The 26,264-nt window shown below is 44.3% G+C and overlaps 2 protein-coding genes across 3 annotated transcripts in view; both read left to right on the top strand.

Moving 5' to 3' along the window:
* CAPRIN1 (cell cycle associated protein 1) overlaps nucleotides 1-7,204 on the top strand; it is a 37,419-nt gene extending 30,215 nt beyond the window's left edge. The window contains exons 16-19 of the mRNA XM_030864753.2: nucleotides 1,072-1,266; nucleotides 1,752-1,852; nucleotides 2,260-2,323; nucleotides 3,865-7,204. Coding sequence (XP_030720613.1) covers nucleotides 1,072-1,266; nucleotides 1,752-1,852; nucleotides 2,260-2,323; nucleotides 3,865-3,929 — 425 coding nt within the window. The 3' untranslated portion in view covers nucleotides 3,930-7,204. The remainder of the gene's footprint in view (nucleotides 1-1,071; nucleotides 1,267-1,751; nucleotides 1,853-2,259; nucleotides 2,324-3,864) is intronic.
* Nucleotides 7,205-10,034: 2,830 nt separating this feature from the next.
* The window catches only part of NAT10 (N-acetyltransferase 10), a 50,708-nt gene continuing 34,478 nt past the window's right edge, over nucleotides 10,035-26,264 (top strand). The window contains exons 1-11 of one of the 2 annotated variants that reach the window (XM_060303364.2): nucleotides 10,035-10,334; nucleotides 12,262-12,384; nucleotides 12,731-12,822; nucleotides 14,969-15,140; nucleotides 16,514-16,636; nucleotides 18,288-18,349; nucleotides 19,765-19,879; nucleotides 19,978-20,085; nucleotides 23,656-23,789; nucleotides 24,991-25,084; nucleotides 25,228-25,326. In XM_060303364.2, the coding sequence (XP_060159347.1) occupies nucleotides 12,277-12,384; nucleotides 12,731-12,822; nucleotides 14,969-15,140; nucleotides 16,514-16,636; nucleotides 18,288-18,349; nucleotides 19,765-19,879; nucleotides 19,978-20,085; nucleotides 23,656-23,789; nucleotides 24,991-25,084; nucleotides 25,228-25,326 (1,107 nt within the window). In that variant the 5' untranslated portion in view covers nucleotides 10,035-10,334; nucleotides 12,262-12,276. The remainder of the gene's footprint in view (nucleotides 10,335-12,261; nucleotides 12,385-12,730; nucleotides 12,823-14,968; nucleotides 15,141-16,513; nucleotides 16,637-18,287; nucleotides 18,350-19,764; nucleotides 19,880-19,977; nucleotides 20,086-23,655; nucleotides 23,790-24,990; nucleotides 25,085-25,227; nucleotides 25,327-26,264) is intronic. The other variant, XM_030864750.3, reaches the window with a different exon arrangement.

The following is a 26,264-nucleotide window of genomic DNA, read 5'->3' as shown; positions in this document are numbered from 1 at the left end:
TCCTAGGCATTCTCTAGCTTTTTCATTGCAAAATATCATTTGAAGAACTAATAAATGTGGGTTTCTTGAGGTTATAAAATAGCTCAGCTAAATATTTTCAAGACTCACCTGTTCTCTCTGCCCAAACACGGGAGAATTGGGCTGACTAAAGGCTGCTGACTGTTTTTGTTCCTGGGATGTGGGCCTTCCTTTGGTCTATGCCTTCCTCACCTCCCGAAGATACTGTTAGCACTGTTTTTTCTCCCCTGTAAATTATGAACATTGGGGTAATACCTGAAATGTACCTTGGTATTTCATTTTTGAAGGTTTCTAGATTTTAGACTTCTCCCCATTGTGGAAGGAGGAGGGGGTATAAGATAGTGTGGACCTTCTAGAACCTTCCCTTCACTCCAGGGGGTTGAGTGCCCGTGTGAGTACCATTTAACTCTCTTCTAAATTGACTGTGCTTTAAAAGTACTTGAAATGTACTCAAGTAGGGTGGGGTGTAAGTTGAAGGCCTCTCTCTGCTGATTTATCTTTGTAATTGAGTATTCTAGCATATAGCTGCTTAGCTAAGGGAGAGTATGTTTTTGTATGTTTTAATAAGTATCAAGGAAAATTTAAAAGAATAAGAAAACTACCAGTAGGAGCTTTATAATGAAATAATTAAATGGTACAAGATGGTAGGTGTTTCAGTATGTAAGATCTTTTGACTGTTGCGGGTCTCTTGTGCTATAAGCAGATGCCTCTCAGAAGATGTTTAATTATATAGCCTTTCAAGTCATTTGGAAGGATAGAATTATGTGCTCTCACACAATGTGCGCTTTCAAAGGTTTGGAATTTGTTGCAGAATTTTATTCCCTTTAGCTTAATATAGGAGAAAGACAGGGACTTCATTAATGTGTACTTTTCCCTATTGTTAATATGAAAATTTAAAGACAGAATTAAACTTTGAGGAAACTGTGTAAGACATTTCTTAAACCAGAAAGCATGTAGGAAATCAGACAAATTATAATGAGCTGTGTGTGTGTGTGTATATCTGTGTGTGTGTATATACATATGTATGTAAGTATGTATTTTTTTCTTTTATAGTGGTTGGCACTTACCATGGTTCCCAGGACCAGACCCATCAAGTGACTGGTAACCACCAGCAGCCTCCCCAGCAGAACACTGGATTTCCACGTAGCAGTCAGCCCTATTACAACAGTCGTGGTGTGTCTCGTGGAGGCTCCCGTGGTGCTAGAGGCTTGATGAATGGATACAGGGGACCTGCTAATGGATTCAGAGGTAAAAACAAAAACAGAAAAACCCCAGAAAGCAAGTTCATGTTCTTTTCTGACTTGCACAATATATAGAAATATGTCATATGATTTTTAGGAAAAATATGTATCTCTCTGCATTAGCTTCTTATGTACAACATAAACATTTTTAGTATGTGTTGATACCGTCATTTAAATTGGCAAAATTGGAACTGAGTTTTTTTGTATGTATTAAACCCATGTCTACCACTGTCCTGTAGGGGATATTGCTTTCTATAAATTGTCAGACCTTATGGAGATTTTCTGTTATTTTTTTTTGTGTATGTGCATGGATGGGTGAAAATTTTATCCTGTAAGGCAGTTAATGTATAAACAGATTGGATCAGGATAGTAGATTAGTTTGAATAACTAGCATAGCTTACAGTTTTTCAGTTTTTCCCTTGGTCAGTAATGAGAAAGTAAAAATTCCCTTTGAAGATAAGAAAGTTTTTTTTTTCTTGTCCTAAATTTTAGGAGGATATGATGGTTACCGCCCTTCATTCTCTAACACTCCAAACAGTGGATATACACAGTCTCAGTTCAGTGCTCCCCGGGACTACTCTGGCTATCAGCGGGTAGGTAAAATTGTTATAAAATATAAACCTGACCTAAATACCCCATATGAAAGGGACTAATGTAGTTGCTTGATGCACTTGAGCAACTAAGTAATTTGGGGCTAATTTTGTACCTTGTACAAGATACTTCCTTATGGAGAATGATTTTTGCTTTTCTTAGCACTCAATATAGGTATTCATTTAATAGAGGCTGGTAAAAACAGTGATTTTTAAGAGCTGAGAAATATATCTCATTGATCTTGAGAATAGAAGTACGATTAAAGAATAACTTGTAGTAATGCTATATTTAAATGTCTAAAAGAATAAAGAATTCTGTATTCTATAAGTGTTAGACTGTAAGAATAGAGATAGATGGGTAAGCATTAAAAAATTGCCTTTTCTTCAGTACTAACTAGCTTGTCTTTTAGGATGGATATCAGCAGAATTTCAAGCGAGGCTCTGGGCAGAGTGGACCACGGGGAGCCCCACGAGGTAATATTTTGTGGTGGTGATCCTAGCTCCTAAGTGGAGCTTCTGTTCTGGCCTTGGAAGAGCTGTTCATAGTCTGCATGTAGGTTACATGTTAGGAATACACTTATCATTTCCAGACTTGTTGCTAGGGATTAAATGAAATGCTTTGTTTCTAAAACTTATCTTGAACCCAAATTTAATTTTTTGAATGACTTTCCCTGTTACTATATAAACTGTCTTGAAAACTAGAACATCTCTCCTCCTCAGAAAAAGTGTTTTTCCAACTGCAAATTATTTTTCAGGTCCTAAAACCTGCTAAATGTTTTTAGGAAGTACTTACCAAAACATTTTTGTAAGACATTTTTGGAATGAGATTAAACATTTATATAAATTTATTATTCCTCTTTCATTTTTCAAACATGCATATTATATTTTAGGGCCAGAAACCCTTTAATGGCCGGATAAGCCATAGTTACATTAAGAGAACCATTTAGAAGTAATAGAACTAATTGAAATTTCAATGCCTTTTGGACCATTATTAGTGATATAAATGTCAAATTATTTCTGACTTTGAAACAAAACCTCCAAATTCCTAACTAACTTACAGAACTATACTTAAAAATTATAGGTTTTAAGAGTTTTTGGCTTTTGTCTATTACCATAGGAAAACTACTTACTATTTGGGTAGGAAGTCAATCTGTGTAACAATTAGAGGTATCGTTTCATATGGTCTGAAGTTCTAAATGGTTCTCTGATTGGAGGGAAGTAAAATTGAATAGATTTCCTCTAGATATTGGCCATAACATGTATAAAATGTATGTTAAGGAGGAATTACAAAGTACTTTGATTTCAATGCTAGTAGAAACTGGCCAGCAAAAAGGGTGCATTTTTAAAAAAATTTATGGATCACTTGAGAATTACTGACTTGAAGTATCAAAGGATATTTGCATGTGAATGTGGGTTATGTTCTTTCTCACCTTGTAGCATATTCTATGAAAGTTGAGTTGACTGGTAGCTAAAAATCTGTTTCAACAGCATGTAAAAAGTTACTTTATCTGTTACAAGTCATTATACAATTTTGAATGTTATGTAGTTTCTTTTTAACAGTTTAGGTAATAAGGTCTGTTTTTCATTCTGGTGCTTTTATTAATTTTGATAGTATGATGTTACTTACTTACTGAAATGTAAGCTAGAGTGTACACTAGAATGTAAGCTCCATGAGAGCAGGTACCTTGTCTGTCTTCACTGCTGTATCTATTTCCAACACCTGATGACAGTGCCTGGCACATAGTAGGCACTCAATAAATGTTGAATGAATGAATGAATGAGTACTGGTGGAATACTCCATTAGCTCTACTCTTCTTTTAGCTAGAGAACATGAGCAAATTTGCGCATGACAACTTCCAGGACAGGTGAAACTTGAACACTGAAGAATTGACCTCTTAAACCTAATAATGTGGTGACAAGCTGCCCACATGCTTCTTGACTTCAGATGAAAATCTGCTTGAAGGCAAAATAAATAATATTTGAAAGAAAAACCAAATGCCATTTTTGTCTTCTAGGTCGTGGAGGGCCCCCAAGACCCAACAGAGGGATGCCGCAAATGAACACTCAGCAAGTGAATTAATCTGATTCACAGGATTATGTTTAATCGCCAAAAACACACTGGCCAGTGTACCATAATATGTTACCAGAAGAGTTATTATCTATTTGTTCTCCCTTTCAGGAAACTTATTGTAAAGGGACTGTTTTCATCCCATAAAGACAGGACTACAGTTGTCAGCTTTATATTACCTGGATATGGAAGGAAACTATTTTTACTCTGCATGTTCTGTCCTAAACGTCATCTTGAGTCTTGCACATGATACTCAGATTCCTCACCCTTGCTTAGGAGTAAAACATCATATACTTTAACGGGGTGGTATCTCCATAGTTATTTTAAGTGGCTTGGAAAAAGCAAGATTGACTTGACTTTGGATAAAATCTACAAATCAGCCCTATTATTCAGTGGTAATTGACAAAACTATTTCCCTTGAAAGGAAGATGGAAGGAATGGAGTGTGGTTTGGCATAACAACTGCATTTCACAGCTTTTCCAGTTAAATTGGAGCACTGAACATTTAGATGCATACCAAATTATGCATGGGTCCTTAATCACACATACAAGGCTGGCTACCAGCCTTAGGGTTTGACACAGCACTGTTCATTCTCTGGCCAGACGACTGTGGTTGAAAACACATGCAAATTGCTTTTTAACAGCTGATACTGTATAAGACAAAGCCAAAATGCAAAATTAGGCTTTGATTGGCACTTTTTGAAAAATATGCAACAAATAAGGGATCTAATCTGGATGGCCGCTTCTGTACTTAATGTGAAATATTTAGATACCTTTTTGGACACTTAACAGTTTCTTTGACAATGACTTTTGTAAGGATTGGTACTATATATCATTCCTTATGATGTACATTGTCTGTCACTAATCCTTGGATCTTGCTGTATTGTCACCTAAATTGGTACAGGTACTGATGAAAATCTCTAATGGATAATCGTAACAACCTTGGTCACATGTTTTTCCTGAAGCCTGAAAGTTTTTAAAAGAAAAAGATATCAAATGCCTGCTGCTACCACCCTTTTAAATTGCTATCTTTTGAAAAGCACCAGTATGTGTTTTAGATTGATTTCCCTATTTTAGGGAAACGACAGTCAGTAGTTTCAGTTCTGATGGTATAAGCAAACAAATAAAACATGTTTATAAAAGTTGTATCTTGAAACACTGGTGTTCAACAGCTAGCAGCTTATGTGGTTCACCCCATGCAGTTAGTGTTCCAAATTTTATGGTTATCTCCAGCAGCTATTTCTATAGTACTTGCACTTATCTTTTGTCTAACCCTAATTGAATTATCCATTTCTCATGGAGGTATTTATATTCAAAGTGGTGATTCCTTCCCATAGATGTATAGGGAGAGTCCCAAGTTTGATGAAGAGGACAGTTTAGTAATTTATGTACTATGTTGAAATTTGTGCTAGCAGTTGGAGCACTAGTTTTGTGTGCCTATGAACTTAATGCTGCTTGTTGTATCCCACTTGGACTTCATGGAGAATTAATCCCACCTATTAAGCAAAGGCTACTAAGTTAATGGTATTTTCTGTGCAGAAATTGAATTTAGTCTTCAGCCTTTAGCTAAGGAATTTTTCCAGTAGGTGCTCAGCTACTTTAAAAAAAGAAAAACAAAAAACCCCACAAAACCATTCTCAAACGTTCATCGTTAGACAACTGGAGTATTTGCTGGTTTTGTAACCTACTAAAATGGTTAGGCTATTGAACATTCCACATTCAGAAGTTTTGTAGGGTGGTGGGGAAGGGGGGGGAATCTTCAATGTTTATTTTAAAATAAAAGAAGTTCTTTTCTCATGTGTGGTTGTGGTACATCATATTGGAAGGGTTATCTGTTTACTTTTGCAAATAAGTATTTCTTCTGCTAGCACCTCCCCTTGTGTGCTTTAAATGACATCTGCCTGGGATGTACCACAACCATATGTTTGCTGTATTTTAGGGGGATAGATAAAATATTCGTGATTTACTGGGTAATCCCTATAGATGATGTATGCTTACAATCCTATATATAAAACTAAATTTGCTATCTGTGTAGAAAATTTCATGAGATTTAAAATCAAAATTGAAGCAAGTTATTTATACAGTGATCTCTATGAATCAGTTCAGAGATGGGATGGAGGAGAAATGCTTTCTAGGTTTCAGACTTCTATGCATTAGTGCAGATGCTGTGAATATGTAAAGGTGTTAGTAGTTTGATTACTTCTATGTATGTTTTTAAAAGAATCGTTTGTTCCTTTTGAGATACTATGCTTTTTTTTTTTTGGCATTCTACCATTGTAGTCTAAATCTAAAGCTTTTATGCCTCAATTTTATGCCTCAATTCAGACTATATTTTTTAAAGCAGTGCCTCATTATGGGGCAGGTAACTTTTTAAAAAGTCCCATTAAGATCTGAGTCTTGGTACTAGGTGTTCTGTATAAAATGTGAATACTTGTCCTACCTGCAGAAGGCCTTGTTTGGGCAAATGCATATTCTAGCAGAGTTGAAAGAAAATGATTATCACACGTGGCCCTGTAGCTTCTTGGTATAGCAAGACTCCATATATAAAGTACTTTCAAGTAAATGCACAGTATCAGTCATCTCATGTGGACAATGAGACTTCTATTTTAAAGCTTTAAGGTAGAGTGTCATTGATTACCTTGGTTAAGGCTTTTTTTTTTCAGATCCTAATATCCCTAAAGAATATGAAAGTTTTTCTGATCATCATATCTTGATATTAAAATGAAATCCGTTAAATATTTTTAATCAGTTAGCTTCTGCAGTTTTTTTGTCTCCTATGTATATGACTCTGTTATGTGGGAGACTTCACTTAGAGACATGAGAATGTGTGTTTATTCTCAGAAGGCTCATGCACTGAGATGTTCTGTCGACAAGCAGTTCATAAAATGTAGAAGGTAGTTGAGTAGTCAGCCTAAGTGTCTTAGGAAATTTGTATTGTTCATTATATTTTCAGTAATATATCTTATTAGGGGAAATGGGATACAGGTAAGCACAGAGTTAAAACCCTTCAGTTCATCTTTAAGCTTCTGAATCCCCATCCCAGTTGAGTTCTTATTAAGAACTCTGAAGTTTTATTGACTAAGTTATATCAAAATAATCAGTATTGCCCTTGAGCTTATCCCTTCTAAAAGAGTTAATGGGGAGGGAGACCTCTCAGGAATATTAAAGTAATTTGTTAAGCCTCATCTCTATACTCTTTCCCATTTTGAATTCTACAAAACTACTGGTAAAGACTAGTGAATGTTTTAAATTACATTAGATTAAATTATATTAAAACCTGATACCTTATTGTCCTTGAGTGAAGTTTGCTTTAGTTGTTTATACCATCAAGCAAAGCTCTAAGTGAAGAAGTGCTACTTGTGAGAGGAGAGGAAAAAATTTAAATCTCTGGTAGCCTTGCCTTACTTACTTGTTAGACTACTACATTCTTCTCAATTGGGATTTCAGTACCTTACTTTAACAGCTGTTCTGAAGCCTAATCCAGTCCCATGCAGAAGACTGGCTCCTTAAGTTTGTAAGTAGTGAAAGGCCACCTGATTTAGTAAAGACAATTTTTAGTGTTGTGTTCTTAACTTCTAATATTGGTTTTCTTTAAGTACGGTGTGTTTATTAGGGAGCCACTGTATTAAGTCAGTAAACTAACGCTTCATTCAGTAAATATGGGTACTCTTTGCCAGGCCACCATTCCAAGCACTAAGCATTCAGTGGTGACAGAATCACTGTGGTTCCTGCTTTCATTGAACAGTTTGATCAAAGATATTGACGTGATGACACTGAGGTATGGCAAAAGCCATTATGGAGCAATATGGTTGATGATAGATATTAAGGCCATGATAGGATAGGACCCAGTTAAAATGATCAGGAAAGACTTTTTTGAGAGGAGTAATTAAGACTTGAAGGATGAGGAGTAGTAAACTAGTAAAGAAGGGGAGAGAACCACATGTCCCAAGTCCAGTCTCCAGTGACTGAGAAAGGCTCTCGCTCAAGTGAAAAGAGTACAGATTTAGTAGAGCTAGAAGGAAGCTGAAGCAACAGTAAGGGCTACTAAGAATAGCTTTGTAAGTTCTATTCCATGTTAAGTTTTGTCTCTAACAGTTGGAAACAAGATTTCTAAGCTGTGTGTATAGGGGGTGGGGTTGGGGGGGAGAGGATGGTGGGTCACCTAATAAAATTGCCATTTAAGAACATTCAGTGCATGGAATTCCACTGTGGTCCAGTGGTTAGGACTCTGTGCTTTCACTGCTGTGGGCCCGGGTTCAGTCCCTGGTTGGGGAACTAAGATCTTGCAAGCCTCGTGGAGCAGCAAAAACAACGCAACAACAAAACCACCCCCCCCCCCCGAAACAGTGCAGTGTTGAGAACAAAATAATATGGTGCAAGAGATGGCTATTGGAGTAGCCCATGTAAGAAACGGTTACAACATAAAGTGGAGGGTGGTAGTAAATGGGATTCTACATATTTCCTATCTAACTGGCCACTGCTCAGTATCCTTTGCTGAGTTCTCCAGGCCTTGGTTGCAGACTTCATCCCTAGCTAACATTCTTCCCTAGCTGATCTTATCCAATCCCAGGACTTTGACTACAATCAGCATTTTAGTCACCCAAGTAGTTCTAGGTCCCAAACTCCCCAAAACAAACTCCTACTTTAATATCTTGCTTTGAATGTCGAGTATTCGAAATTGATTTCTTGATGAACCTATATCCAGTTGCTCGTATCTTTGATTCCCTTTCATACCTTGTATCTATAGTCCTTAAGCAAATCTACATGTGGTTCTACCTTGAAAATATATCCTGAGTCTACTAGCACTTTGTGACCAGCACATCAGAACAGGTAGCTACAGTAGCTTATAACGGTTCTCTGTGTTTCTACTCTTGCTCTCCTGTAGTATAGTTTTTTGCATAGCAGCCAGATTGAGCCTTTTAAAAGGGCAAATCAGATTTTGTCACTTCCCTGTTACTCAGACCCCAGTGGTTTCCCATCACACGTAGAATTCAAATCTGTGGTCCATGTGCCCTTCAATTATCTGGTCTAGTTTCCTACCATTTTTCCCTTTGCTCACTGTACTCTGGTCACACTGGCTGCTTTGCTGAGACTTTTTCCATCTTGGAGTCTTCATGTGTTACACTTAATGCATGGGAAAGCTTTTCACTCCATTGTTCTTAAGGCTCATTCTTTCTAAATTCAGGTCTTACTCCAAGTCACCACTTCAGAGTCCTTCCAAGTCCACCTCTAAAGCAGTGCCTTATTTTTTACTCACTGGATACTTTTTTCTTAACACTTTTTTCTTACCTAGACTGTAAGTTTCACAGGAGATAGGACTGTTTTGGTCACTATCTCTTGTGTCTAGCATATTGACATTTTGTTGAGGGAATTACAAAAAAATACGATGGGCGGTGCTGCTGATTACATTAGATTTGGAGGTAGAGAATTACATTCTGCTTTGAGGAAGGAGTTTAAGGAAGAAAGGCAAATGAATTCGGCTTCAACTTTCTGACTGAGGCATCGAGAAATGTTGAGCAAGCAGTTGGATTTGTTAAATTCAACGATCTGGCCAAAAAAACCATAACTACATAGGTGGCCCTTCAAGTCAACCGCTTGACCGAGCTCGTCCGAGAGTGGGGGGGGGAGGGGAAGTAACGAAAGCAGAGCCTCAGAGCTGGTTTTCAGAACAACAGCATTTGACAGCCAGATACAGGCCTAAAGGCAGCCTGCCAAAGTACAGGAGCAGCAATGGTGGGTAGAAAATCTACGGAATGCCAGAGAGGTCTACAAGGTCATTACTGAGGATGGGGAGGGTCAAGTGAGCTGAATGACAGCTTTGCTGATCGAGTTTCCCCATCTTATCACATTAAAATAGTTAAAGTAAGAGGACTGTCAAAATTACGCACAGATCCCCGGAGCCAGTCATCTCGCATAACCAGGCTAACACTGAAAACCCCAGACCACTTACCGTGTGCTGCCCCGGACCTGTCTGGGCACCCGAGCTGGCCCCAGCGCACTGACAGGCCCTGCGGGTGCGGGCATCTGCTTACTCTGCCCTCCGTAGTCACGGTCTCTTAATTTTGATACGAAGAGGCAACTTACAACGCGCACCACAGCTACGGCGGGCAGAGACTAAACCGCGCAGCTGCAGTTGCTGCAGCCCCGCCTCCCGGGTCCATGACGTCATCACGCAGGGACGGGGGTGGAAAAGGTCCCCTCTCGCTGGCCGTCTCCGCTCCGTTAGTTCGCCAGCGCAGGCACCGCCTACGGGCGCCTGAGCTGGACGCGCGTTGCCGAGGGAGGCAAACTGTGAGAGTCGGCGACCAGGCATCCGCTAGGGGCAGCCCGTTGCGCCCGCTTCTCCCGCAGAAGTTCGGTGACCCCCCACGTGCTTCCTCTTCGCTCCTGGCTGGAGTCCGCCCGGCTCTGGGCGCAGGTACCCATCACGGGATGGCTGGGGATGGGTGCCGAGGTCGGTGTCCGTGTCCTTCTTGGGCCCGGAGGAGACTGGCTCCAGGACGAAGGCTCTGCATCCGTGCTGATGCCCGGCCCATGCCGACTGCCGCCCCACCCGGGCGCTCCTAGATAACAGGACCCTCTTCCCCAGTAGGCGGCCACTCTCGGGAGTGCTTCTCGAGAGCTCTGGCGGGTTGCGTGGCTTGATCTCCATCTTCTAGGGGCTCTGGGGGTGGGGTGGGGTGAGTGGGTGGGTGACAACACGTTTGCTTTCTGCGGAGCTTGCCCACAGTTCCTGATTGCAGCACCTGGCACTGAACTGAGGCAGTCTGATTTCATCTAGATCCTCCCACGCTCTTAGCTACTTCACTCTGCTCATTCGTTTATACTCCGTATTCTGCAGGCACATTCAGGACTTTGTTTTGTTTGCCAGTGCACGTGGAGTGGTGCCTGGCACATAGATGCTATGTATATTTCTTAGACTAATAGATGAATGAAAAATAATCCTCTTTCTCTTCTTTCAAGGCCCTCCTCATCCATTAAGCCTTCCATGGCAACTCCAGCCCACAGTAATCTCAGACTTTCATCAGACCACTGTAGCAATTAGTTTTACATCTAATTTGTCTGTCTTTAGACAGATTATCCCTCATTTCTTTCTCTTAAATATTTTCTTTAAGGAAAATGAAAGCTCCTCGAAGTCAAGGCTTTATCTGGTACTACTTCTGGGGCTCCCACAGTAACTAGAACAAAAAGCAATAATTAGTTGTTGATTGGTTGTGGGGTCTTTGTGTGGCCCGCAACTCAGCTGACAAGCTGGTCAGGTTGGTGAACTGGAAAGGGTTCAGGCTTTGGAATCAGGGGAGGCCTGCATGTGAATCCTGTCTCCGTCACTTTTCTTCCTTGGGGTACTTGAGTATTTATACTTGGTCTTTTCTTTATAAAATAGGAGCTATTGATTATGACGTAGTGTTTTACAGTAAGATCGAACTGCTAAAATCTATGTTTGGATTGAGAGGTTAGAAAGACAATTAAGGCAGGGTTAAGTTTCAGTTAATGAGCTTTAGGTGTAGAATTAGAATGCAGCAAGCACTGGAGTTTCTAAGTAACATGTTATTTTTACTTTTACATTGTAGAAGCATAATTGATATTTTTGATGTTTCTTTGGTGTATTTATTATAATGATGCAATGTTCTATCATACGTAATCACAATAACTTTTGAAATCTCTCTGTACAGGCTTCAGTATAGTTTTCCCTCCTTTGAGGAAACAGATGGCCACGTTCCGTCATAGTAATAGTCAATTGATTTCTTTTCCTGACTTTGTTAGTAATATATGTGAATTAAAAAAAACCCCACAAAACTCCAAAAAAACAAAAGAACAAAATAAGAATCATCTGTTATCTCACCATCCATAAATAACTACTTTACATTTTGGTGTTTTCTTCCAGTCTTTTTTTCTCTCTATATATTATGTACACGCATATCCTGCCATGTTATCCTCTAATAAGTATCTGTATCCATATCCTTAGATAACATATGAAAATGATTTTGAACAAATTTTTTTGAAAACCACTTTATTTTCCCATAGATATATCATACATTTTAATCATTCTTTTTTTGAACATTGTTTCCGATTTTTGAAAAACTCCTCCATAGGGGGGTGAATTAAAGCTTCCCTGTTGACTTCCCATGCCAAGGGAACATTTTCTTCACCTTTCAAGCTTAAGTTTCGTAATTTAAAAAATGAGGCCGATGTCTTCCCTAGGGAGCTGTTTGAGGGTTCAATAAGATGATACTTATAAATGTGCCTTAGCTCAGCCTCCCAGCCCCACAGGAGGCGGCCTGCTAATGTTCCTCACGCAGAACCTGGATGTTCATGTCCAGTTGTGTCTTTTCCTTCTGTTTTAGTGATAGTTTTTCACCATGCATCGGAAGAAAGTGGATAACCGAATCCGGATTCTCATTGAGAATGGGATAGCTGAGCGGCAGAGGTCTCTCTTTGTTGTGGTCGGAGATCGAGGAAAGGATCAGGTAAGACCTGGTAAATTCTCCCTGACTTACTTTGTATCCTGTCCCAAAGAGTCAGCATGTTACAGATACTCTGGGGTTTCACACATAATGACTGGTTTTCTTTAAGTGAAATGCCTAGTGGGAACATTCTTTTACTTATTGGAAGTGATAAATACTCAGTATTTAGAATTATTAACAGACAGGTTAACAGCTTTTGATTTGTGGTGTGGTGAACTGATTGCAAGGGTAAGTGTATGTGCGCTGGCTTCTAGTCCCCACCTGGGCACTGCTTGCCTTGTGGTCTCGGGCCTGGCTGTCCCGGAGGTCTCTTTTGGTCCTGAGATGCTATGGCTTTTTTCTTTGGCAGGTGGTCATACTCCATCACATGTTGTCCAGAGCAACTGTGAAGGCTCGGCCTTCTGTGCTGTGGTGTTATAAGAAAGAGCTGGGGTTTAGCAGGTAAGCCGTGCCCTCTGAGCGTCCCATCCCACTTCCCATCCCTGCTTGTTAGTTAAATGCTAGGAAATGATTCTTTGACGTGGTTTTTCAGGGATTCTTAATGAAGGTGCTATCTCTGAGGACACTTCTAGTAGAGAAAAATAATAGAGCTGATGCCCTTTCTTCATTCCTGACAATAAATTTCAGATCCTTTTCATGCTCTTTTCAGTCCCCAGCCCAATTCCTTGCTTTCTGCACACGAGTTTTCTTCTTAGTTTTCTCAGCTGATCAAGCCCCTCTAATAATGCAGGTTCCTTCAGTTGCTCTTGGAAGTTACCAACGACCTGATGCCTAATGCAACAACGTTTCCCCCTTTCTCCTTTTTTTCAGAGCTCTTCCTCTAGTAGTTCACTGCTGTTTTTGACAATTTGCTGTTCTTATTTTTTGAAGTTGTGGACTTAAGACTTCTTATATAGTAAAGAGCAGACCTCCAACACAAACACACTTAGGCACAAGGGGAATTTGTTGAAGTACAGTTGACCCTTGAACAATGTGGATTAGAACTGCAGGGCTCCACTTACACACGGATGTTTTTCAGTAGTAAATACTACAGTACCGCGTGGTCCGTGGTTGGTTGAATCCTGTGATGTGGAGGAGCTGCGGTTGCGGAGGGGCCGACTCTTAAGTTAGATGCAAGTTAACCCCCAGGTTTCTCAAGGGTCGGCAGTACACGGGCTAGCTCCTGAAGCCTACGGGGATGAGATTTCAGCTCTTCCGCGGGGGTGGTGTAGAGCCGCAGTGCTGACGCTCTGGTCCTTGCTCAGTCTCTCATCTCTGCGTGTCTGCTCTGTTCTTTTCCCACTTCAGGGCAGCTTTCTGCCTTCTATGGTGCCCATCGCAGAAACACCACTTGAGTTTTACGTGGTTTGGGTCCAACGACACAGAAATCAGTCTTTCTCCCAAATTCTTTTGGAAAGACATCCAGCCCTGGGCCAGAGGAGGTGGGGTGGGTCACCTACTAGAAACCTGGCAGTTCTGCCTATGACTGTGTGTGTGGAGGAGTTTGGGGTGTGGGGGTGCTGTTCCTTGGCAGATAAACCATTATAAAGTCACCTCGGAAATGCTCTCCTTTCTTTGCTTCTGTGACACTCAGACTACCTTCCTGAGCTCTTCTCTCTCCCCGAGCTCATCTCCTTCCCTAAATCCAGCTCACCTGTGTGCTTCTGTCCTTGGGCCTCTTCTCCCTCCTCTATCCCCCAGTATATTTGTCTCTGGGGCGGACTCTGCTGTGGGGAAACCCCCTGCGAAATTGGGCAGTTTACAGTGTTTTGGGCAGATTTGCCTTTCAAACTTAACCCACCTGCTTTCACTTTTAAAAATCTCTTCTGTGCCTCTTATAGCTCTCCTGCCCCTGTCTTGAGCATTAGATTAAGGCTGATGCTAAGTCATGGGCTGAGGAAGTGGAGCCCCAGGGGGAAGGCCTTGGCTCTACTATTCAGTTAGAGAACTATGATAAAATTTTGGTTTGCTGTAACCCTTGATTCTGGAGTTTTCTCGTTCTCTCTTTTCTCTAAAAGAAACAGTTAATTGACAGTTAGGTATTCAGAGTTTTTTAAGACAAAAGAAAAGTTCAGGGATTTCTGGGAGACGTCCAGATTCCGTTCCAACCCTTATATCCTCTATCAGTATTGTCTTAGATTAGAGCTGCCCTTGAGGACTTGATCCCACCATCTGGGAAGGAAGTGGATGAATTCATTTAGGAAAAATGAATAAAGTAACCCGCCATCACAGTGCCCCTCCCAGGTTCTCTGGGAAGCAGTGCTGTGTGGTTGAAGCATTGGCTTGAGACTGAGGTAATGAGGCCACTAAAGTTTGCTTTCAAGCTTTGGCTGAATGTGTGGTTTAGGGACTCCCATTACCCTTTTTGTAAAGTGAAGTATCAAAATGGCAGGGTTCTCACACAGACTTACACTGTCTCCCTCCGAAGCCCATCTGCTCTAATGCCTCTTTCATTTCCTTCAGCTTTAGAGTGAGGGGATGAGCATTATGATTTCCAAGTTCCCTTCTAGCTCTGAAGGTCTAAGTGGGTGATCGTTGAGCCTATCCCCTGCTCCCAACTCTAGCCTCTCTGGTTAACTGGCTTTCATGGGATGGGGGGTGATTGCAGTCATCGGAAGAAAAGAATGCGACAGCTGCAGAAAAAAATAAAGAGCGGGACGCTGAACATAAAGCAAGATGACCCCTTTGAACTCTTCGTAGCTGCCACAAACATTCGCTACTGCTACTACAATGAGACCCACAAGATCCTGGGCAATACGTTTGGCATGTGTGTTCTCCAGGTAGGTGACTTGCCCCAGCCCGTGACTGGAGTCAGAGTGCGAGGGAGTGCCTGGGCTGCTTGGTCACCCACAAGGACAGGTGTACAGAGCGGAGAGGAGTCACGTGTACTCCCTGCCCCAAAGCTTCATCTGTGGAGGACTTGGCCACTTTCCACAGGAACTGGATAACTCACCAACATTAAAAGAGCATTTTCTACCAAAAGCAGCACTTGTCTAGGGATACCCAAACTGGCAGTGATGCTCCATCACAACTGGGTCTAACCAGCTTGGTAAAGCACTGAACTTTGAGTGACCCTAGCACCCCAGATCCCTATTAGAACTAACTGAAGACTTTTGTGACCAGAGAGCAGTGGGACTTGTTTTAGCTAACTAGGGACGGACCCGAGTACTCGGACGTCCTATCCAGAGTGCTTGACCGAATAACCACCCCTATCATTGCCCTTCTCGTCCTTAAAGTCTCCTCGCTTTCTCCCCTCAGAGAAGCAGCTGGTGAGTTTCTTCACTGGTATATATTTTCTCTTGCCTGGCAAGTTGATAGATTAAGTTTCACATTTTTCTTTGTTTTGAGCTCTGGTGGTCTTTGTTTTGTTCTTTGATTCTTTGGCACCTGTGACTCCATCCGCCGCCCGCCCCCTCCCCCTGCCCCAGCCCCACCCACCAAAGAAAACATTTAAGCACAAATCCTCACATTTAAGCACAGGTTCCCACAGTTTGATATGTATTTATTATATGCATGCACTACTATGATTACGTGCATCGTAAAACATACGTTTTAAAATATAAATTAAGAAATGAGGTGGGAAATTTTGAATAGGAGTTCTAGTTTTTCCTTTCCGCATTCCAGTGGGCTGTCCATACACTGCTGGCTTACAACCCACCTTGGAGGCTGAAAAGAGCGTTTTGCCTGTTCTCACCCCATCGCTGCCTGGTAGGGAGCTGCTTCTGCTCACTAGTTACCAGGTGAAGTGATGGTGGCAGCGGCTCCCCCATGTGGTGCAGTTGAGTTTTGTCAGACAGTTTCCATCTATGAACAGAGCAGAAAATGAGTGTGAGGTATTTCTGAAATTCAAGTGTGAATCAGTGTGGATTGGAGGACTTCTTTCCAAATAAGATTTTATGAGGGATTACGGGAAACACTTTGACATGTAAAACCGGGTATACTTCTTCTCCAGGGCTGGGCTCTCTTCTGTGGTCCCCTGAGTAAGGGACTGTGTGTGTGTGCGTGTGTGTGTGTGTGTGTCCTGGTGAGTCAGGTACGGGGTATGGTGTTGAGTTTGTACTCTGAAGCCCTCCTTGTACCTTATCGCCTGGCCCCTCGTTAAGCTTCCCAGTGGGTGCTCTTTGCAGCCAGTTCTAAGGTTTCCTTTTTCCAGGATTTTGAAGCTTTGACTCCAAACTTGCTGGCCAGGACTGTAGAGACAGTGGAAGGTGGTGGGCTGGTGGTTATCCTCCTACGGACCATGAACTCACTCAAGCAGTTGTACACGATGACCATGGTAAGTGTCTGTTTTTTTCTTTAACTTGATTGTGGTGGTTCAAATCAATCTGTGTTTTTGCTGCTTTCTTTTAAGAACTCCTACTGAGCAACTCCAGTGAGCGGTCAGTATAATTTCTAGGCTGGGAGCTCTTTGGAGCTAATGAGGAATTTTCTGCAGAGAAGCCTCAGTGGCCCTGGGTGTGCTTAGGAATCTGTGAATTTTGCTTTTGCTCTCAGGCATTTGCAGATTCTACACCAGTGAGATTCAGACATGATGCAGCTGTTGTGTAGTTCAATTTCTAAAACAGTATCCCACAGAGAGCCACGCCAGTGCTTACATTTGTGTACTACAAAAAGGGGACCACGCACAGACGTCCTCACCTGCCCTCACCCTAATGGGTAGTGGAGGAGAATTGCTGTCCCGATCCCGGACTGGCCGAAACTTTGACTCCAGGGGGTGGGGGGGTATTTTTTTTTTGCCCCAGCTGAGGGAGTGGCTGGAAGGGTTTCCCTGGATGAGAGCTGGTTCTGCCACATGGGTGCGTTGAGCCACAGGTTTGGAGTCAATGTACATTGCCAGCTGCTCAGGAACTGTTAGGCTTGGCCTCAGGGTTTCATGAGCTGCATCCGCCCGGTGAAGTGGACTTCCTTCAGATCTCAGTGCCTGCTTCCTGTCGCCCCATCGGCCCCAGCCCCTCCGGCCTCCTCGGAGGTCTTCAGGTGCGCCCTCTCCCCTCAGCAGACTCTCACCTGAGGGCCTTCACGCCGTTTCCACGGAGTGTCTGCTGGCTCACTTCCTCGCTGCGTTCCAGTCCCTGCCAAGATACCACTTCCTCGGTGCGGCCTCTCTCACACCCTGTGTAGCATATGTGGTTGGCCTGTCACTCCTCAACATGTTTTATTTTGCTTCAAAGCATGGTACAGCCACCTAAAGTTAGACATTTATTTGTTTATTGTCTGGCTTCCCGTGCCAGTCTCCAAACTTTATGGGAGCAGGGACTTTGTTTTCCTCCCTGGTATATTCCCTGATCCTGGAAGGGTGCCTGGCCTTTAGTAAGCCCTCCTGAAATATCTGTGAGTGAGCGAATGTCTGTGCCCACGTCACTTTGTTTGTTCCTCCTCCCTCTCTTACTTGGCTGCCTGCTTACCAACTCAGAGGGCCTTCCCTCTCTACCCTATATAAGTATTCCCCCTCCCCACCCCCCCATTGGCTGCCCCTGCACCCTGTTTCTCATTCATAGCATTTGCCAAAATTTGTGTCTATTTACTTGTTTGTCTCCGTCCAACCATTTGACTGTAAGCTTCAGGAGAATAGGTTTCATGCTTTACTAAACACCGGTGTGTGCCCAGCTTGTCTGGCGTTGGCATGTGCATTTTATTGAACGAGTGAATATGTTTTGTGCTGCTGGATAAAATGTGGGAACAGTCAAAGGTGAGGTGAGGGGACATTTGTTGTGGTAAGAAACATTGCATTTAGTGTCTGAGTCTTGCTGCAGCAGATCGCATCCGGCCAGTTTCGCATGGCAGGTTAGGTAGGAGTAGATGTTGTTTCTAGTAGCATCACTGGTGCCTCTTTTATCCCAGGGCTGTTTGCTGGAACTTCTTCACACTTGGACGCTGAACCTCAGTGGGATTTGGGTGCCTCTGTTAATGGATGTTGTCTCTTTTAGGACGTGCATTCAAGATACAGGACGGAGGCCCATCAGGATGTGGTGGGAAGATTTAATGAGAGGTGGGTCTGGAGCACGTTTCTCACTTCCTCAGCTGTGGGGAGCCACAGTGGGAGGAACATTTTCACCTTGGACCCAACTGAAAGCTGTGCTCTGTCTCAGGGAAGATAGTGCAGGAGCCCCAAATGGTGAGATTCCCGATAGCAGCGGTAGTTGTGCAGCTAACTGGAAGCAATAAAAGTGAGTGGAAGGCTGGGGCCTGGATTCTATCTTGCTTCTGGCCCTTACCAAGTCTCTCTCCCGCTCTGGCTTTTAGCCTACGCATCTGTCAGAGGGGTGATTTGTCTGGACCACTCTTTTCCCAAATGTGTTTCACAGAACACTGATGTTTAAGAGGGACCTTATGACAAAGGGGTTCTCTGGTCCAGTACGTCTGGGAAATGCTGATATGGTTTTTCCTTTCTGAGGATTCACGTGAGCCTGTTTTAGCCTCTGAAAAGTCTCACAGCACCAGGGACCCCAATTTATTTGACCACAGACCCCTTTTTAGGGAACGCCAGTTAGCAACACGTGAAACACCTTAAGAAGAAAGAAGCCATGTCCTAAGTCAGTGGATCTCAACTGGAGCAGTTTTGCCCCTGGGGAGACTTGGCAGTGTCTGGAGACGCTTTGATGGTCATGACCTGCGGTGAGGGCGGGAGGCTGGTGGCGGTAGAGGCCAAGGGTGCCGCTGAACAGCTTAAAAGGCACCGAAAAGCCCCTCCAACAAAGAATTATCTGGTCCAGAATCTCAGTAGTGCTGAGGTTTAGGAATCCTGGCCTGGGTGAACTGTGCGACCTAATTTCAATCGCCTCTGAAGCTGCTCAGTAGGAGTGGGCCTGGAGGTCGCCCAGCGCTACTGGCTGGAAGGGAAGCCTGTGAAAGTAGTGCGGGAGGCCCTTTTCTTGCAGTTGTGGGAGAAGCTTGGGTTTTATAGCCAAACACATGGTTTGCTACACGCAAAAATGTTTGTATTAGTGCTAGAGGGAGCTTTCCCCTCCACCCTTTCCTTTATTTTCTCCTCCTTGTGGCAGAAGGTCAGTCCATTTGTGTATGCGTTTGTTTCCCTGTGTGGCTGGTGAGCACATGTGGGGTGGCTTTGGCGTTCCCCATTCAAGGAGACACGTAGTGCTAAAGGGTGAACCTGGCAGGATGGGGGAAGGGCCGGGGCACCCTGGAGCAGCGGGCTTCTGCACAGTAGGGGCCCTTGTAATCAGTCGCTTAAGGGAGTTCCCCGTTTGCTTGTTTGCTCTATAAAGCATGTTCGGGCCTCGTAAAGGAGGCTGGGAATCATCCAGCACTGCCCTCCAGATGACGGTGTTGGCTTTCTCCAGCTTTCTTAGAGACGTGGGGCTAGATGATTTTCCTGGAGAAAAGCCCTTCCCTTGCTGTGCAGACACTGCCCTCAGCACCTCACGACTGCGGTTTGTTCCTCAGGTTTATTCTTTCTCTGGCCTCGTGTAAGAGGTGTCTCGCCATCGATGACCAGCTCAACATCCTGCCCATCTCCTCCCATGCCGCCAGCGTTGAGGCCCTCCCTCCCCAGACCCCGGTGAGCTGCCGGGGGCCGGGAACGTGGGGCAGGCTGCGTTTTCTGTGCTGGCCCTCCCGGGGTGGCGGCAAAGCTTCTCCTCCTCTCCTGTCTGGTAGGAGGAGAGTCTTGGGCCTTCTGGTCTGGAGCTGAAGGAGCTGAAGGAGAGCTTGCAGGACACCCAGCCTGTGGGCGTGTTGGTGGAGTGCTGCAAGACCCTAGACCAGGTGAGCGTGCGTTCGGAACGTCCCCAGCCCAGTCTGCACGGCACGGAGGGGAGAGACAGCAGGCGGAGAGTGACAGACGCCAAGTTAGAACAAGGCTTGGCTCCTCCAAGGGCGAGGTCCCTTTTCTGTTGCTCACACTCAGGCGTGCAGCAGCAGCATGTGTTCACAACAGTGGTCCAGGATTAGCCCCCCCGTCCCCACGTTAACAGTTCAGGGAGCTGGGGGTCGGGGGGAGATGGGTTACATTTATGGAGGAACGCCACAGGCACGGGGTGCTAGACCTGTGTCCTTTCATTTTCATTATTTTTTTTTAATTTATTAAATTTATTTATTTTTGGCTGCATTGGGTCTTCGCTGTTGCGCTTGGGCTTTCTCTAGTTGCGGCGAACTGGGGCTACTCTTCGTTGCGGTGCGTGGGCTTCTCACTGCGGTGGCTTCTCTTGCTGCGGAGCAAGGGCTCTAGGCTCGCGGGCTTCAGTACTTGTAGCTCGTGGGCTCTAGAGCGCAGGCTCAGGAGTTGTGGCACATGGGCTTAATTGCTCCACGGCATGAGGGGTCTTCCCGGACCAGGACTCGAACCCGTGTCCCCTGCATTGGCAGGTGGATTCTTAACCACTGTGCCACCAGGGAAGCCCCCATTTTCATTAAGTTTTGATGATGTAAAGGTTTTCGCTTATGCCTTGTTCCTAAGTGAGGAGAGCTGGAGGCTCCAGTGTGAGGGCTGATGAGGGCCGTGTGGTGAGGATCCTCTGTGTACCTGATCTCTAGGTACAGACAGCAGGCTGGGTGGGAGCTGCCAGGATGCATTTCTGTGCTCCCTGAAGTGGCCAGGGCTGGTAAACTTGGCTTCTCCGGTGGTTCCTGGGCGGTGATGGGAGCTGAATGGATGTGGCCCAGAGGCCTGCAAGCTGTCGGGTGTGTTCAGGGTTCTGGTCCAGCCTGAGCCAGCCAAGCAGCACAGGCCTCTCTCAGCGCTGGGCTTTTCCCTCATGATGGAAAACAGCTGCAATGATGCCGCCCACTTGGGGCTGAGACCCAATAGGGTGGATTCCCTTTCCATGCTGGAAGTAGAATCACCAACCACGCAGCTCTCTCTGCAGCCCCGGCTGCAGGCTCTGGGTTGCTTTCAACCACTTCCTGGTAACTTTATCACCAGAGACAGGGAGTGAGAGAGAGGATAGGGAAAGGGCAGAAGAGGGAGAAACTATAATACAGTAGTATTGTTATAAGAAAATAAATGACCCATGGCAAAAAAATTTAAAAAATCAGTAAGTAGGAAAGTGTGCATTAAAAATAGAAAGTGGTGTTTCTCCTTGGCTGTCCTGCTCTGCAGAGACAGCTACTGTTAACGGTTTATTGTGTGTCCTTTTGGATCTTTTTCTGTGCATATAAATGGGCATTTTTAAAGTGTGCAAAGGGAAGGTGGTCCCCATTAGACATTTGGCTTGATTCCAGCTTTTTTGCTATTATAAGTAATGCTATTAGGACATTCTTACAGATACATTTGTGGGCACTGTCTCTAGGATAATTTAACAGGAGAATTGCTGGGGTAGAGTATGTGTGCATTAAAACAGGTGTCATGCCAGGTTATGGAACCTGCACCATGTATGAAAAGGCCTTTTTCTCTGCAGTTTTGCCAACACTGGGTACTGTTAAACTCGTATATCTTTACGAATCTGATATAGGAACATAGGATCGTTGTTTCAATTTGTTGTTACTTTAGTTATGAGAGAAGCAGGCACTGTTTTCATATAATTACTGGTTATTTTGTTTGTTTTTATAAACCACTCTGCTTTTTTGTATTGGTTTTTCATTTTAGAATATTACTTTAGAGTGCATTTTTAGTCCGGATTTCATACCCTTTTATTATGTTTGTAGATTTTGCCACTTACGTTTTATCAGAGTTCTTCACTTTTCTACTCTAAAGCAAACAACAAGAGGATAAAATACAGTGTTCGGCCAAGGCCGAGTTAAGGCGAGTAGGACCTGGATCCCCTCTGAGTGTTTCCATCTGGAGAGACTCTGGCTTCCTGAAGCCCCTCCCCTTCCTTCCCTTCCTTCTGCCTGGGACTGCGTCTTATCGGTATCTTCTGAGTGTCCATGCCCAGTCATGTAAGGCAGCTTCTTCAGGACCAGACAGGCCAGGCTGGACAATCTGGCCTTCTTCCCAGTCTCAGTGGCCTGTCCCAGGGCAGATTCCCCGTGGGGAGCAGAGTCTGGCCCCTGAGTAGTGTTATGGTCCCTCTTCTCATTAAGTGCCACTGACACTCCTCTAGGCAGGGGCTCAGCAGTAAACAAGAGGGACGCACCTGCTTTATGGGGCTTACATTCTGGTGGGATGAGGAAGACAGGGAATCAAGGAAATAAGCAAACCACATATTGTAGTAGAAGGTGCTGTGTAGGTGGGGAAACATGAAGAGCAGCGAGGAGGGATGGGGAGTGCCGGGAGGAGGGAGGGGTGCTGCGGGTCTCTGTCTCGTGGTCAGAGAGGGCCTGGTGAGCAGCTGCTCTTTGAGTGGGCTTGAAGGAGTTGAGAAAACGAGCCACGTGGCTCTCTGCAGGGAGAGTGCTCCCGGCGGAGAGGTCACCAGATACACAGGCCTCAGGTCGGTTCTCCTGGTGCGCTCAGGGACTCACAAGGAGGCCGACTGGGCTGAAGCAGAGCGAGTGGGTGAGGGTAGGAGGAAACGATGGAGGTCAGACCGTGCAGGCCATGCAGGCCCCTGGGAGGGCTTGGCATTTACTCTGGGAGCGATGGGGGCCAGCAGAGAGTTTTATGCTTATGGTCTCTGCACAGCTGTCAGAGGGATCCCCAGGCTGGCTTTATTTATTTAATCCCCGTTATCATGCTTTTTCTTTTTAAACAAATACACAAATTATTTATCCAATTGAAGGAATTCTTATGCTTCTGGAAGCCAGCCTTAATTTTAACAGGATCGCCTTGTGCTGTGTTGAGTCTAGGTTGTAGGGGAACGAAGGTGGGAGCAGGACTGATTAGGAGGCTCCTGTAATAATGGCGGCGGTACAGGGTGGTGGCTTTGACCAGAGTGGTGGAGGAGGAGGATGGTGAGGAATGTAGAATTTTTATGTTTTGAAGGAAGTATGGACAGGATTTGCTGATGAATCAGGTATGGGAGAAAATGGAGAAGACTTTTGGCCTAAACAATTGGACAGTTAGCTGAGCTGGGGAAGATCGTAGGTGGGGGAGGATTGGAGGGGATGTTAGGTGTTCAATGTGAGATGTCTATTAGATGTACAGGTGGAGGGCAGAGCAGGGGCAGTTGCGTGTATAGAAGAGTCTGGTGTGCGGGGAAGAGGTCTGGAAGGAGGTATGAACTTGGGGGTTATCAGCACCTAGTTGGTGTTTAAAGCCTTGAGACCCAGAGGGGACGATTAAGGGAGTGAGAGTCCAGGTGTTGGGCCTTGCTTTCTGGCCAGTAAGAACTGCCCTGCAGCCCCTCCGCCCCCGAGTTAGCCTAGGCATCAGCCTGAATTCTCCGCAGCGATGGTGGTAGATGGCTGGACCTTGGCCTTTCTCAAAGCTCACCTAATATGTTTCTCTTTCCACAGGCCAAAGCTGTCTTGAAATTCATTGAGGGGATCTCGGAAAAGACCCTGAGGAGTACTGTTGTGCTCACAGCTGCCCGAGGAAGGGGAAAATCTGCAGCCCTGGGATTGGCTATTGCTGGGGCGGTGGCTTTTGGGTAAGGGGGTCCCCATCTTTAGGCACTCTGAGCTCTGAGGGAGCAGTGTGCAGGAGTAGGGGGTCAGGGGACAGGGAAGCTGCTCCTGGGTCTGAGCGGGCTCCTGTGTGATTTCTCTAGGTCTTGGGTTCCTGTCTAGAAAGAGCAATGCTGTTTTCCCCAAACCCCCAAAGGTGCACATATATGTGTGCATGCACACACAGACATACACCAGGGCCAACTCACTATTTAGAGTTAAACAAACACACAAGAGCAAAGAAATGGGGGTAAGAAACTTAAAAACTCTCAGGAGATGAGCATGAATATGACCCGCTTTGCTGACTTAGAAAAGTACAAGTTTGACATTTTAATGATTTTGATCAGTAGAAGATCTTGTTTGCTCCTGAGGAGCTGCATTTGAGTGTGATGTTCCTTTCCATTCTTTTGTCCTGGGCGGAAGACTTCTGCAACTGCCAGGAGATCATGTACTTCCAGCTTCCCAGACATAAATAACGGACCTAGAATTTGCCACGTCCCGTATGCATTCTCTTCCTTGGTGCTCCTAATTAACAATGTTAGCGTTTCATAGATGGATAAACCCAGGCTTAGGGAGTTTCAGTGACTCACCCAAGACCCCCCCAAGTCAGTGCTGGTAGTGCTGGGGCTGAACTCGGCTCCTGACTCCTAGTCCTTTGTTTCTCTCGCTGCTCTGGCAGTACCACTCAGCCCCGCCACCATCAGCATCCTTTACACTGAACAAGGATTCCTCAGAGGTTAACTGTGGCCTTAGCCTGAGCACAGTTGAGCACTTTGGCTTCACGGTTTGAAACCCTCACAGCACAGCTAGTGATGAGAGTGAAGCCCTCTCCCGTCCCAGGGTGCAGGACTGGGGAGCCACGTGCCAGCCCTGGCACTGAGGGAGCAGTCCCCACAGTGCCCTCAGCAGGGTGCTTTCACAGATGCTGGTAGCTGATTGCTGGGATGTGCTACCTTCAAACTGGTAATGCGTTTTCATTAGGTTGGGAGGAAGAATACTCTCAGGTCTGGAGTTGCTTTACTTTTCCTCCCCAAAACGTGTGTCCTGATTTTTTTTCTGCCACTGTCTCTGGTTATCCCCTGTGTAACAGGGGCAAACAAAAATGTTTTCTTTTTTTAAGTTCTCTAAACATTTCTTAGATTTCCTAATTACTTAAAAAAAAAAAATCCTCCTTTTGTTCAACAGCTACTCCAATATCTTTGTTACCTCTCCGAGCCCGGATAACCTCCACACTCTGTTTGAATTTGTATTTAAAGGATTTGATGCTCTGCAGTATCAGGTAGGAAATTAGGATAAGAGCTTATTTTGATTCCATGCTGAGTATAAATCCAGGTGAAGTCTTTAGAATGCAAACTTTCGTAATATTTAGTTTCTAAAGCCTGTTTCTGACGTTTGGCATTGGTTTGGTTCTTTCCCTATTAGGAGCATCTGGATTATGAGATCATTCAGTCTCTAAATCCTGAATTTAACAAAGCCGTGATCAGAGTGAACATTTTCCGGGAACACAGGCAGACCATTCAGGTGAGGCTTGTTCTAGAACCCTACCACGTGGGGCCAGTGTCCTGCTGTGTATAAACGCTCTAAGACGTCTCCTTTTATAGTTGTTTTATGTGCTGTGTAATTGCATATCTTTTAGACAGCGTTGTTGTTTTACGGTAAACGTGTTCCAGATTTTCAGCCTCTTCTAAAGAAAAACATTCGAGCAGACTACCAAATGTATGTAGCCAGATGGGAAAGTTGTAGTTTTGTCCCTTGAAAATTGAGTGAGTAGGATTGTAAGTATACTAATCAGCTAAGAGAAATAAAATCATTTTTTCGGACATTTCTAATTTTGCATAGTTACAGCAGGTTTTGAAATGATGCATCTGTAGCAAGGACAATAAATAACCTCACCATTTAAAAGAAGAAAAGTTCTTTGTAAAATGTACTCTGAATCTTTGTGGTTTAGCCGGTGGCCTATTTTCCTTTTGAAACAGTGTTTCCCCGAAAGCTCTGTGAATCTCCAGTGCTCTGTAAGCCTGAATGGTCTGTACGTGTCCAAAGGCTACAATTTTGTTAAATCGTGACAGGCTTGCAGAAGGGATGGAGGCCCGTGGGCTCCTAGTGGAGCAGGTTATTGATCACTTTTGGAGTTGGGTTGGGGTGGGAAGTGGGCCAGGCCAACTTGGCATTTTACGCCCTTGAGCTTTATGCCTGTGAGGCATTTGTATATGTCTGTCAAGGAGGTATACCTTTTATCAAGGATCCAGGTTATAAATGAGGTTCAGTGTTTGTGCCTTTTTCCCTCAAGGACCTTAATTTTTTTCTTGCTGGGTCTCTTTCTAGACTCTCTTCTCTCTGTGCGTTTCTTCCTACTTTGGCCTGGTTCTCTCAGCTGAGGGGAAGAGAGTCCAGTGTTGGGGTAGGGCGGGGTGAGGGGCAGGCTGCAGGCCCTGAGAATACAGAGATCTGTTAAAACT

The sequence above is a fragment of the Globicephala melas genome, chromosome 8 (genome assembly GCF_963455315.2).
Source record: "Globicephala melas chromosome 8, mGloMel1.2, whole genome shotgun sequence".
In the NCBI taxonomy this organism is placed as follows: domain Eukaryota; kingdom Metazoa; phylum Chordata; class Mammalia; order Artiodactyla; family Delphinidae; genus Globicephala; species Globicephala melas.
This window is presented reverse-complemented; position numbering and strand designations above follow the sequence as displayed.